The sequence below is a fragment of the Crotalus tigris genome, unplaced genomic scaffold, assembly GCF_016545835.1.
Source record: "Crotalus tigris isolate CLP2741 ecotype Arizona unplaced genomic scaffold, ASM1654583v1 scf7180000017731.4096049, whole genome shotgun sequence".
NCBI classification, from domain to species: domain Eukaryota; kingdom Metazoa; phylum Chordata; class Lepidosauria; order Squamata; family Viperidae; genus Crotalus; species Crotalus tigris.
Genome location: NW_024096599.1, coordinates 1,418,850 through 1,434,016, shown reverse-complemented (window position 1 = coordinate 1,434,016; position 15,167 = coordinate 1,418,850). Strand labels below are relative to the sequence as shown.

Genomic DNA, 15,167 nt, shown 5'->3' with positions numbered 1-15,167 from the left:
CGGGGCACCCACTAGCAATTGCCTAGGTGCCCTGGGTTGTGTAAACTTGGGAGGCAGTCTGTCTGGGTGCAATCTTTCAAGCTTAGTAGTCAGTTTGCGCCCCCAGCGAAGTTCAGCCGGGCTCTTCCCAGTAGAAGTTGAAGGTGTGGTGCGGTAAGCAAGTAGAAAATCTGCCAACCTGTGATGCCAGTCCCCATATGTCAGTTTCTTTAAAGCATCCTTGGTGATGCGGACCATCCATTCTGCCATACCGTTGGTGGAAGGGTAGAAAGGTGCAGAGGTGGCACGATGAATCATGTTGGCCTGTAAGAAAGCTTGGAATTCGGAAGAAGTGAATTGAGGGCCATTGTCAGACACCAAAACATCCGGAAGCCCATGTGCAGCAAAAATCCCCCTCAGTACTTGAATAGTCTTTGCAGCGGTGGTGGAAGAGACAGGTACAACCTCAAGCCATTTTGAATGGCTATCAACCAGGACCAAGAAGAATTGACCCTGAAAGGGCCCAGCGTAGTTGATGTGCACCCTAGACCATGGAGACTGTGTTTCCTCCCATCTATGCACAGGAGCCTGTGGCATTTCTGGGCATGAGCACTGACAAAGGTGGCATGCGTGCACCTTAACTTCAATTTCCTTGTCTAACCCAGGCCACCACAAATGGCTGCACGCAAGTGCCTTCATGTGTACAATGCCAGGATGACCCTTGTGAAGGGAACCTAAGACCCTAGACCTCATTGAGGTAGGAATGACAACTCTGCTGCCCCACAGCAGACAACCCTGGAAAGTGGATAACTCGTTCCTCTTAAGCCAGAAACTCTGAAACTCAGCGCCTGGACAACACTCTGGCCATCCAGACAAAACCCAAGATAAGACACAAGAGAGTGTGAGATCTGTGGCAGATTCAGCAGCCACATCCCTGGCATTTAACGGTGACTCAGGCAATGCCTGAATTGAAAGGATGTTGATGGCAGGGGCAGGATCAGCCTCTACTACTTGCAGGGGTAATCTACTGAGGCCATCAGCATGGCCCATTTCTTTCCCAGGTTTGTGAATTAGAGAAAAATCGTGGGCTGACAGAAAGATTGACCATCTCAGCATTCTGGGGGAGATGATATGGGGAGTTTGTCTGTTTGTGGTAAACAGCCCCAACAAAGGCTTATGGTCAGTGAAGACCGTGAAATGTCTGCCATACAAAAAATCATGGAATTTTTTAATTCCAGCAACAACAGCTAAAGCCTCCCTGTCTATCTGGGCGTAGTTTCGCTCAGCAGAAGACAAGGTTCTGGAGTAATATGCAACAGGAACCTGAGTTCCATCCGGCCTAAGGTGTCTGAGTACTGCTCCCACCCCATAAGGAGAAGCATCACAAGCGATGCACACAGGAAGAGTTTCATTAAAATGGGCAAGCACATTGTTAGATGTGAGTAAGGCCTTAACCTCATTGAAGCTTGCTTCATGTGTTTGTGACCACTGCCACACTGCCTGTTTGTCCAGAAGCCTATGAAGTGGTTCAGCTACATTAGCCTTGTTAGGAATGAATGAATTATAGAAATTCAAAAGGCCCAGAAAAGCCTGTAGTTCGGCCTTGGACTTAGGCCTAGGAGCATGCATGATGGCCTTTAATTTGGACTCAGCAGGATTTATCCCATTGGCATCAATTTTGAATCCAAGAAAATCTGTAGAAGGCACCCCAATTTTACATTTGTCCTTCTTGAGTTTGAGGCCCGTTTTCCAGAACCGCAGCAGGACAGCCCTCAATCTCTCAGCTAAATTTTGGGTGGAGTCTCCAGCAAATAAGACATCATCAAAATAGGGGCAAACCCCTGGTATACCCCTCAGTGTGTTTTCCATTATGCTTTGGAAAATTCCAGGAGCCACATTTACTCCAAATTGTAACCTCTTCACTTTGAATGCCCCCCTGTGGGTTACAATGGTTTGTGCTACTGCAGCAGCTTCATCAACAGGCAACTGTTGATAAGCCTGAGCTAGGTCAAGCTTTGCAAAAACACGCCCCCCTTGAGGGAGGCCAGGATATGACTGACTACAGGTACAGGATAGGCATATTGCTGCAATACCTTATTCAGAGTACATTTGTAATCTGCACAGATGCGAATGTCCCCATTAGCCTTAAGAGGCATGACTATGGGGGTCTCCCAAGGACTGGAATCAACAGGTTCTAAAACTCCTTGCTGAATCAATTTGTCCAATTTAGTATCAATTTTCCCTTTTAAAGCAAAGGGAACCCTTCTTGCTTTTACTCTGACAGGAGTGACAGTGGGGTCTAGTTTTAAGGACACAGTGGGCCCTTTGTATGTGCCCAGCTGTGGGCTGAAAACATCTGCAAATTCTTTGCAGACTTCCTGTAGATCTACTGTTTGCAAGCTATTGAGCCCTGTAACATGTATTCCCAAGGCCTCAAACCAATCGAGTCCTATGAGACTCGTTCGCTCCCTCCCTACTATCAATACATCTAATGGACCTTCAAAATCCTTATACTGTATGTTAAGGGTGGTCTCCCCCTTAACACACAATCTGTTAACACAATGTCAGAAGGCCTAAGCTTGGCCTGAAATCCACTACCAGAACAAATCTTTCTGAATGTATGTATGGAAATGATTGAAAGTGCAGACCCAGTGTCCAGTTCCATGACCAATGGAACTCCTTGCAACTTCACTTTAAGTGACAGTTTCTTCTTGATAGGTTTGTGTGTGTCTGTCCTATAAATGCTTCTTCGTGAAGCACAGAAACCCACCCTGTTTTGGCTGGGGACCCTGGTACCTTTCAGGCGCAATTCTTCTCGGGGTTGTACCTTCTGACGGCCCAGACACACAGCTGCAATGTGGCCTTGCTTTCCATATGGTCTACAGATAGCAGAGCGAAACCTGCAGTCGGTCCTCTTGTGGCGACCTCCACACCCGAAGCACTTGGGGACAGCTGAAGACTTTTATTTGTCTTCCTTCTGCTTCCTTTCTTTTGTTGGGTAGAGACGGTCTACTTCTTCATCAGAATCCTCTTCTGCGCTCCCTTGGACTCCCTCCTGGTGCACGGACACAGCTTCTGGAGTACTTCTGATAGGCCTCATATTCTTGATTGCCCCACCTGCTGCCTCTTCTGCAGTAACCTCTCTCAAGGCATCTTGGAATGATAAATCTTCTTTGGCAAAAAGTCTCTGCTGCAAGTCTCTGTGTCTCAGTCCACATACAAATCTGTCTCTCAGCCTTTCTTCTAAGTCTTTAAACTCGCAAGGCTTAGCTGCTCTTCTCAATGCAGCGATGTACTCTTTAGCTGATTCACCGTTGATCCCTCTGTTCAAAAGTATGGCGCCAAGCAATGACAGACAACTTGGGCTGGAAATGTTCCTTTAGCAATTTCTTTAAGTCTGTGTAGGTAACAGATTCTAGAGGTGCAGGTGCTGCTAGATTTTCAGCGATCTCAAATGCATCTTGACCACAAAAACACAGCAGGGTGGTGGCTTTTAAGCCATCTTCTCTCACTTGATTGACCTTGAGATAATTTTCTACTCTGGCCACATAAGACTCCCATCTTTCCGGATGCGTAACATCGAACTCGGAAAGTCTCCCTATCTTTGCCATCTTCAGTAGTACAGGAAGGGTCTATCAGCCAGCTTACCTCCAACGTTTGCTGTATTGGCAGGCAGTTGCTGAATTTAATGCCGTTTCCTGCTGCTCCAGGACTCCAGGACAAGCTTACAATTGTTTGAAGTAATTGTAAGGCATCCCACCTTCGTCGCCAGTGTTGAGTCCTCAGCGAATGGCAATAACTTCACGAAGCATTTGGTAGTTCTCAGGAGCCTCTTTATTGTCATTCAGCAGCCCTGTTACAACGCCGAAGCACACAAGCCTCTCTCCTTCTCTTAAAGACAATCCCTGGGCCAAACGGTAATATTTGGCGCGCTTTGCACTTCACGCATGCGCGTGAGTGCTGGCGCCAGCCAGTCTGGTCCCGGGCAGCTTGCAACTGCCCGGGACTGTTGCAACGTCCCGAACCTGCCTTTGCAGGCTCAGGACACAACATGAACAATGTTATAGATGTTGACTGAAAACTGGACTTTCTTATATTGCACCCAATACTTACTTTTAATTAGTCTTTGGTAGCTAGAAAAACAGTTTAATTCACTCAATTTATTTTGCTGCTTTAATTCCCTAGCTGCATTTAGTATTTGATCTATTGCAGATCAATTCCATTTAAGAAAGCTATATAAATCAATTATAAATTCTATCTTTTTATTTTAGAATTCTAACTTGTTTAAGCACATTGAATATTTTAATTAAAAGATGAAATAAGAACTTCTTAAAGAAGCAAGCAAGCAAAATCTTTATTTCTTCGAACTTATATTGTTCTATCCAACATGGCAATGTTTTGCAGAGTACTGCTGACAAGGAAACAATCGCAGCAGGCATATAGATCAATACTTAGTCAGAAGATCAAACCAAGAAAATAATAAGAAATTCCAGTACGATAAATGAAATGATGTATTTCAGCAACATCAAGGATGCAAAGAAAAAAACAAACAAACAAGGAGCATGAGAATACCAAAAAAAAAAAAAAAAGATCACTATTAATGATGCTTGAAAACAGCAAAATAGAGTTTGATATATTTGGAAAAAATAAGAAAAACTTCCAACATTTAATTCCAGAAATTTCATGAATGGTGCTTATTTTCTCAAGTTTTACTTCTGGTTTTGCCATCTCATGACAATGTGCTACCAAAGACTGGGGTGGTTTGCCAAATTCCTCCCAGTATAAGTCATTAAGTGATCAGCTGTCTGATCCATATCCCCAATTCTATCCAGAAACAGAAGCTACTTTCTATTGGTAAACCTGAATAGTTTATTTATTTATTTATTTATTTATGAGACTTATATACCGCTTTAAGTGCAAGCACTCTCTAAGCGGTGTACACCAGTAAGCAATGTATATATATATTTACATTGCCCCCAACAATCTGGGTCCTCATTTTACCTACCTCGGAAGGATGGAAGGCTGAGTCAACCTTGAGCAGGTGAGATTTGAATCGCTGACCTGCTGAACACAGTCAGCTAAAGTGGCCTGCAGTACTGCTGTTCTTCAGATGCTTGATCTGAGAATGACACATGTGATGCATATCTACAATACTTGATAGATTGGCTCCAGAATACCTGTGAATTGATTTCTGTTCATTTGAAACTCCTTTTGAGAAAATCAGGATGGAAACTGATTTATGACGACTCCTTGCATCTACCTATACTTCTGGAAGGATGAAGCAATCTATGGAACAAATCATAATATTGCTGAAGTCTGCAGGGAGAAATGAATTTAGGAGACAAAAAATAATTCCACTGGGCTGTTTCTGCATTAGAAAACTGAGCTAGACTCTCAAGTCCATTCTGTAATCAGCTGAAACCTTCAGATCTAGCTTTCTGTACTCTTAAATTACTGGTTGACATGCAGAAACAGATCACTGGGGAAGAGAGCTGGAAACACTGTAAGTGGATTACAATATAAATTATTATATAAATTATTCAATATGCCTCTGAATTTTTTTCAGGCTTTGATGCTGCTACAACTGCAACAATTAGCCTAAGCAAATATTTTAAGGGCTTTATTTTGTTTGTCAGGTAACAAGCTTTTTTTCCCCCAATTCCACTTCCTCAAATATGTATCTATGTAAAAATTAATGAAAATATCTATAATGTAATTATTTACATTTATGAATTAACTCTAAATATCTGTTTCTGGTAAAGCAAGATGAAAAGCTGGTCTCTTTCTGTGTGTCTGTGTTTTAAATTCTGACCTAAAGAAAGAAAAAATGGAAAGCTTTTATAGATGCTACATGCATAATACTGCCAGAAGAGAAAATTGAAAGAGAAGAACATGCTGCTAAAATTATACATGAACTTCTATTTAATTAGATATTGCAGAAAGAGAAAAGTTCTTAGGTAGGCATGCTATAAAAATATAATTTCAATCATAATGGCAAGTAATACATCTTTCTTTTATAACAGGGTTGAAAAAGACAGCATTTGCCCTATATGGATTTTGTGATTTAAATTTACTACATTTATATTCCTTAAATAGAACAAAATAGTTTACAGTGAAATTATAAAATACAAATACAAGGTGCAGTTTTTAAAATTTGGATTCTAGTTTTTCAAGCCACTTAAACATTTCAGAGCTTATTTTTACAGCTCATCTTTAATAGATTTGACATTATTTGACATTAAAAAGAATACTTATTCTTGATTTACATATAATTTTAACTTTCTATACGAAAATAAAACCCATTCACATTCAGCATTCCAAAATATTTAGAACTACAGAATAATACTGCAGTATCAGATAACTCTTGGAATTAAGATTGCCGGGAGAAATATCAACAACCTAAGATATGCAGATGATACCACTGTAATGGCAGAAAGTGAAGAGGAACTAAAGAGCCTCTTGATGCGGGTGAAGAAGGAGACTGCAAAAGTTGGCTTGAAACTCAACATTAAGAAAACCAAAATCATGGTATCCGGCCCTCTCAATTCCTGGCAAATAGATGGGGAAGAAATGGAGGTAGTGACAGATTTTATTTTTCTGGGCTCAAAGATCACCTCAGATGGGGACTGCAGCCAAGAAATTAAAAGACGCTTGCTCCTTGGGAGGAAAGCTATGGCAAATCTAGACAGCATTCTAAAAAGCAGAGACATCACCCTGCCACAAAAGTGCGTATAGTCCAGGCCATGGTTTTCCCAGTTGCAATGTATGGCTGTGAAAGTTGGACCATAAGAAAGGCTGAGCGCCAAAGAATTGAGGCCTTTGAACTATGGTGCTGGAGAAGACTCCTGCGAGTCCCTTGGACTGCAAGGTGTTCAAACCGGTCAGTCCTAGAAGAGATCAACCCCGACTGCTCTTTAGAAGGCCAGATCCTGAAGTTGAAACTCAAGTACTTGGCCACCTAATGAGAAAGAAGGATTCACTGGAGAAGAGCCTAATGCTGGGAAAGATTGAGGGCAATAGAAGAAGGGGACGACAGAGACTGAGATGGCTGGATGGAGTCACTGAAGCAGTAGGTGTGAATTTAAATGGACTCCAGAAGATGGTAGAGGACAGGAAGACCTGGAGGAACGTTGTCCATGGGGTCACGATGGGTCGGACACGACTTCGCAATTAACAACAACAACAATCAGATAACTCACCAAGAGTAGGTCTAACATTTAAACCCAGGTAATGGGGTATGAACTTGCTATGTAAATATAGTGATATAATCAGTTCATGATTCTATAATTTAATGAACCCTTTAACTTTTGAAAAAATCCAATTAAAACTATTTATAATAAAACTGGGTGTCATAATTATGGCTAAACATTCATTCTACTGTAAAACTCATGGTAACCTTGAACAGATTTTTGACAAACCTATTATAAAAAGTGAAGTGAGAACACTGCATTAAAAAAGGATAGTATAATACATGTATATTAGCAAGCTAATTTGATGCTAATTAAATAGTGAAATTAACATTATTTTAACAATATGGATATGATGCATTTTATATATCAGTATTATTTTATATATATTAATATGCATTAACAATTTGAATAGCATTTTAAAGTGTAAATGTTATCTAAAGGGAAAAACACAATTAATCAAGATTAGGTAATTTGGGAGAGCCTGAAGTAAATAGTAACCTTTTATTTATTGTCAAGATTAATTTATTGTCTTAAGGATCACTAGCCTGAACTCATTTGCTTGACTGTCTGACAGTATAACCCTACCAATCACCAAAAAATCCATAAATAATGTTGCAGTAACCAATTACATTAGGTGACCTTTTCTATCTTATATTAATCCCACAGCTACATGACTAATTAGAAAAGCAGGACAGAAAAACACAATATTATCCTTATTGCAATTATAACTAAGATGCCAATCACTCAATTACTAACAGTGCAAATTAATACCATGTTTATTCACATGCAAGTTCCACTGTTGCAGGTGAACGGGGAATGAATATTTTTCTTTATCACTCGTATTTAGCATTATAAACTGTTCTGAATCATGTTAGATAGCCATACTGTATTCATTGTGTGATCTGTTACGCTTCTATTGTATTTATATATTTAGAAATATACAAAATAGTCTGTTCTGTGGAAGCTACAAACACTACATTTGAAGCATTTGCTGAAAACTTTAGATTTTATTTTCTTTGGATTAGAATAATCAGTTTAAGAAATTTATTTTATCAATTTAGGTAAATTATTTAATCACATCATCAGATCTGAAACAACTTTGAAGTAATGTGAAAAAGTTATTTCAAAAAATATATTTTCATTTATACTATACCTAAAGGATGATACACCTAAAGGAAAATATGAGTAAGATCTGATAACTGATCAAACATTTACAAAAAAGCTGCAACTTCTTGAAACAGATCATTGAATTAAGTATTTATTTTATTTGATCATATTTTAAAGTTGAGGATTTAATATACTTGATACATATTTTTGCCTACAGCTCATTAAAAGTCAATAATAATGCTTATTAATTTATTTGTAACAGCATAATAAATCTAATCTACTCAAACCTCTCATATCATATTTACATTGGTTGAATCTGACTTAATTATACTGTAAGCTAATTAAATTGCACAATTCATAGAGAAGGTATCACAAATACTAACAGTGATCAAAACCGAAAACAGCTTATTCTACTGCAAGAATCTGTATCTATTGCATTTTATGGAAAAGTACTTAAAACAGACTCTATTTATGAAGTACGCTACACAGTACACAGACAAAGAAAGCAATGACATACCATTCTAGAGAAAAGGAATATTGATATTTATTCAGATAAATGAACAGAAGCTGCATTTTCTCCAAAGTGCAAAGGACTGTCATGGAAACAAATGCATACCTTTGGTTGCAATTAATTCAGTTCTTGGTTTTTTAAGCAAGTTTGTAGATTTCATTAAAGCTTTCGGGCAACAGGTACATTATATTATTTTGGAATAAAATGTTTTTTCTTAAATGAGAGCAATAGTGAAAAAATACTCCATAAAATAAGCAATAACTCTAAAACAAATATACTGGTCTTATACATACAATCAGATTCTAATATTTTGAAAACTTAGACTCAAGTAGACAATTCAGATACAGCATTAATTGTTGAAGCTGTATGTTTAAAACAAGATATATTATGATTTTTGAAAATCCAAGAGAACGAAGTATCATTTCAGTAATTTCAGAAGCACATGTATAGAGATATAAAACTGTACAAAATTCTGTCTTCTTACGGTGCAGAAAAAAATGTATGCTACCTAATGCATTTTTCAGGCAATCTCAGCAATTCAAGAAAAGTAACTAACAATGATTTAAAATTGACAGGATCAACTAATATGTCATTAAGAGTCATCTAATATGTCATTAATTTATGAAGTTACAGATAAACATTCTTTCCATTTTTCTATTTTACTTGCAGTCAGATAGATAGATAGATAGATAGATAGATAGATAGATAGATAGACAGATAGATAGATAAAAATATATGAAGAATAAGAAACTTGAACTTTATCCCTGAAGAGTACCACAGACAATGGCAGAATGGAACAAGTTTTGTAAAATTTAATTTAGTAGTTCTTTTTGTATCAATGAATCATGATGGTTATTTGGCACCAAAGTTTGTAAGAATAAAACAATATTCTTGATAATAAAAAATGTTTTATCCTGTCAAAATAAGTAGCAAATATTTACAATATAAAATTGTAATATTTTTTTTAAAATCTATGTACAGGGATTATCATGAAACACCCCATCAACCAATATTTCCCGTCTCCCAGGCCTGTTCAATAACTATGAAATTCCTGTTTGAATAGCTGTTGCACTCAAAGGATACAATCCTAAGTCTAGTAGCTCTGAATGCAACAGACATGTTGACTGACACTGAATTAAAAAAAGCAATTGGCCCTGATTTTTCATAGTTTCTTATGGGTTGGACACATGAAATGCTTTGAATTTTATTCAGACAAAAATTGGAAAGTCTATTTGAAGATTATCCAGCTAATAAAACATTTATAATGGAGCTCATGCTATTGTGTCATTTTGTTCTGAGAACTAAATAAAACATATTTTCTTTTTTGCGCACATGTCTAGCGATTGCTATCTTCATTTTGACAAAAGATCCTCTACTAAACCTAGCATATATCCATAGGATGAAAACTAGTAATGTGGGAGTCAGTGTACGCAACAGAACTTTCTAATGCAATTCTCTCCCTCCTATATTTCTTAGCAATCCTCCAGTGTTTTCTGGAGCATTCTCAATCCTTGGCAAGCCAATTGTGAGGGCTTGCAAATGATTATACGAGTATGGAAGAATAATTTTCTCCTCATCCCTGTAATGTAACTAGATTAATCAGCAAAGGGATTAGATTTCAGATCCCTTCAATATCAGAAGGATAACGCAATTAACTGTTTCCCTTGATTCTCCTTTTCTGGCAGGCACTTTTTTTTTAGAATTAAGACCAGGCATAATAAAAACTTTTAATCTTTCAGAAACTCAACTCTGCATTTAGGAAGTACATAACATCAGAAACTTCAACAATGTAAGAAGTTGTTTTATCATAGACAAGAAGTAAGCATATGCATAGAACAACTACATGAGACATATTTATTGTCTGCCCCAGGCTTTAAATCTTAAGCCCTTTTCTCTTGAATGTATGGACTTTGGGCTTTTTCCTGGCATTGAGATTGCTCCATGTCTATGCAATGGTTTTATCTGGCTGAATCTCTAACTTCCAATTTCCTCATTCTACTGGGCTTGCTACAGATTATGTGGCCAATGAGGTGATTTGGGCTGTATTGAAAAGAAACTGTTGAATGAGGGTACATCACCTGTTGCTTCCCATAAACTTTTGGTATATTAAATGTTTGCTGGGAAAAAATACACTGCACTTCATTCCCCCACCTCTTCCCCGATCTAGATATGGTGGTAATGGTGCAGATGTGTGTGTTGAATAAGGGAAATATTTAAGGATCTGGTGAAACAGAGGAAAACTGGATGGATTTTCATATAGCTGAAAGCTGTAGACAAAAGGCAAGATTAATTTGTGTAAATATGGGAAACAGTTAAATAAATATGGAACCTAGTTTTTTAGGAAGTAGTGTGAAAGGAAGAAACCTGGTAGAAAGCCAGCATATGGCAGTAATGGGAGGAATTTCTTGACAATGGTAGAATACCACTTATATAGTACAATTGTACTATATATGCCCTGATATGGTACAATTGATTCTTGAGGAGACATTTTATATATTCTGTGGGTCAGATCATAGGCTCTGTTGGGAGTATAACAGGCAAATCTTGCTCTCAAGCTTCAGATCAGGAATGGCCATTTATATTCTTGTGCTTGGAATGGCTCAATATTTCATTAAATCACTCTCAAAACTCATTATTATTCAATTCATTATTAAACTACAGTCCTATGCCACAGCTTTTTAAATTGGACCCATTATTTCTCCAAATAAAATACAATGGATAAACAAATCATTTACACTGACATCATTCCTTAATTTCTACTCTGTAATTTAGAGATACTTGAGTAAGCCAGAATATGACGATTCCATTTAAGGTTGACTCTCAATTTACTGCATAAATTAGTTCATATACAGGAATTATTTTTGTGTTCCCATAAATATAACACTGTAAGTGCCAGTTAATAACATGAAGACTTATACATGCAAATATTCTGACAAAAACATGCCATTAGATAATGAATTATGTTATAGTTAAATATCTATAAACTATTTTTTTCTCATTTAAGATTGCTCAAAAAGTTGTAAAAATATTTTTAATGTTCTTATAAGAACATTACTTACAATTTCTTACATAAAATTCAGATTTTCTCATATATATATATATATATATATATATATATATATATATATATATATATGCCTAATGTATTTATGAGACAAATATAACAATAACAATCATCTAATATCTAAGAACCAAAAATCATTTATTTTATTTTATTTTATTACTTTATTTATTTATTTTCTATTTCTCTGTTCAACTAAATGTGGTCTTGGGCTATCTGGTCCTTGTCCACTTATCCACTATTACATGATATCATATAAACAATCCTTGTTAATTTAAATCATAAGGGAATATTTGTAAACAAAATCCTGTAAATATTCCTATTTGTGTTATCTTATTTATCAAAATGGTAATCAGTTTCTTAAGCCTTGTCTACCTTAGTTTCTTTAAAACATACTGAACTTCAGCAAAATAATTATTATTTCACATCGCAATGATAATGGAATTTGAAATCCAAACTATAAAAAGACACTACATTGGAGAAGGCTGCCTGATGTTATATAATCCAACAGCATTCCAGCAATACTATACTTGTTATGAACAAGATTAAAAATCTAGTGGGTGTACAATAAATGATCCCACATTTTTCAATAAGTACAAAAAAGTAGAAAACTATCCATCCCATCCCGCACTTGGGTCCTCATTCTAAATAAGATTGGAATAACTGGTGCAAATATTTTAATTAAAAATATTGAATCTTATTTTTAAGAGTACCTTTTAGTAATTGTGCTTATTTTCTCTAATTGTGTGGAAAAAATGCAATACTTCAACACACAATAAGTGGTAAAGAAATGTAAAGGGAAATGGATTTCATTGCAATGACATGTAAATGTTTTGTTTCAAGCAAATTTGAAAAGTGTGTTTGAGTTTCACAAGAGAACGGGAATTATTAGAAGATACTATTCATGCACAGAAGAACAACATGGCGGAAAGCATGACTCTGATGATGCACAAGTAAGTTACTTACAGGTAATAAGTGTAGGAGTGATAGCTTCTTCTGCCATGATGGTGGAAGGATTTTAGGCAGTGTAGGAAAAGATGAAATGGAAGGAAAGAAAAGCCAAATATTAATGTATGAAAAAATCGAGATGAACTAGAACCGGAAAAACAAATGAAAAGATAGCAAGAATGCATGTCATACCATGCACCACATCTGGAAAAGACAGATGATATATTCACTCTTCACAACAGCTTTAGTAGTAAATTCATCACAGAATTTTTTTTAGTAGCCACCAATAACAATTATATGTCTTTCACATGCATATAAGACATAAATACAGAAACACAGAGATAATTCATATTATAATATTTCCAGGAGAAATAACAGTAGACATTTCTAAAACATAATTAAGACATTTTGAAAGAGAGAAAAGATGTTTTTATTTTGCCAGTGTACTGTGGGTTATGCAATTCTTTCTAAATCTGTATTTTTTTTTTTAAAAAAAAGATTAGCTGTTTCTGGAATTTTAGGCTTATTAATTTTTTAAATAAAGATGATATCAGCATTTTAGCATGGCATCCATGTCTTATTTTGAAGTTCAGAAAACTGTATTTTCCTTTTAGCTAAAGCCATTTCTTCTTTTGATATCCAACAACTAACCTTTTCAGCAAGTAAAAAATGGGAGCAAATTTGAAAGTTCTTGAATTGAAAACTTTACAAAAGATAGAAACTCAGTTTGGAAAGGGACTGACATAACCCATAAATTTGCCATTTATGGAATGTTATCAAGGACCAATATTTCTATCATTTAATTCTCAAATCTAATTAATGTTTTTTTATTGTATGATTTCTTGCTTTTTAATGCATCACATATACCAAATGTATGTATTATTTGTTTCTGTACCCCATAAAAAGACTTGACCTCTCCCCTCTTTAATAAAAGCTTGTTGCTTTGTTTAAAGTACTCATCATTTCTGCTGTCTTGAGGGGAGAAAAAGCCACTTTGCAAAGTTAAGTCTCTCTCCCAAATTCAGAGATCAAGTTTTTATCAGCTACATGCCAAACTCAGGGAACTTACGTTTTAAAGGCAACCCAACTATGCTTCAATGTAACAGATACTTCTATTTCTTCAGATCTCAAAAGTTAAGAATAAAGTTTAAAAGTATAAGACTTTAAAGGCTGTATTTTATTCTACAATAATTATTTGACTTGGAATCAATTTCGGATGTATATTTTCAATTTTCTTATATCAAAAAGAAGCCCTGTATTGGTATCTAGAGTTTCGCTACAGTAAAATTATTATTTTGGTAATGGTTAAAAAAAAACTAGGCAAGTTACTTGCCAGAGTTGCAATAACAGATTTTTTTTTTCAAGCATAGGTTTTCTTCAGTGTGGCTATACGAGCAATGATAAAAGCTTTAGCAACACTGTGGTGAATATGAATGGCTACAAACTGTCAGCCATTTTCATTACCCATAATTCCTTACACATTACAGAAAATATTAAATATTGCGTAGCTTGCAGGTATTGGCCAATACTAAAAGGCAGAAAGAGGTGATGGGGCAATTAAAGCCAGTGGCAGGTGTCAGCCCTGATAGGTCTGATGGAGCTGTACAACTTATTCAACTTGTTAGGATTTTTTTTAAGGACCACACAGCTCTATCTAGACCAAAAGAGCTAGTAAGTATAGAAACAAAAATGAGACTATGCACTATTGATTCTTCAAAGAACAGCAGAAATATTTCAGATAGAAATATTTCTAAAAACTACTTAAGGTATAATTAATCATTTTAACTCACTGCAAGGACGGGTAACAGAAATATATAAGAGTCAGTAAAATAATATACTGTGTTTATAATAAATAAGCACAGTGTTTACTGCCTGGTACCATAAAACAAAACAATCCACAGTTCACCATAAATAGACCTGACAAAGGATTGCAGATTATGTTCTAGGCGTCTCATTGAACATAAGAATTTTATCACATTTTATTTCTCATTTTTTTTGTCTATAGAGATGTTTCCTGATTTTACATTCTTAGTTTTCCGTATTGTTTACTGAAAACGCTACTTCCTTAACATTACAGGAAGTTACTTCCTTAACATTTAACCCTTTGTAGAGTAGTTGTTAAATGCACAAATGTTAACATTCCATTTAAAGGGGAAAATGTAATTTGTTTTTCAAAGCGAAAGTTGTTATTATATATTTATTGTATTTTTGAACTGCATACAAAACAACTCCTTTGACATGCTGCTGTGCATGACAGAAATATTGAGAGTCTACACCTTAAAGATAATTTCATTTTTCTTTTCTTTTTAGACTTCTAAGACACAGCATTCTTAAACATTGATTATAGAAACAGGAATGTACAATTATTGGT

General features: G+C 36.0%; 1 protein-coding gene across 21 annotated transcripts in view; it reads right to left on the bottom strand.

Annotated features, from left to right (window-relative positions):
* Positions 1-15,167, bottom strand: part of PTPRM (protein tyrosine phosphatase receptor type M) — a 482,202-nt gene that overhangs the window by 160,852 nt on the left and 306,183 nt on the right. For 12 of the 21 annotated variants that reach the window (XM_039339174.1, XM_039339176.1, XM_039339175.1 and 9 more), the window contains one exon: positions 12,815-12,844. The exons of the other annotated variants lie outside the window; for them this stretch is intronic. In XM_039339174.1, coding sequence (XP_039195108.1) covers positions 12,815-12,844 — 30 coding nt within the window. The remainder of the gene's footprint in view (positions 1-12,814; positions 12,845-15,167) is intronic. 21 annotated transcript variants of the gene reach the window in all.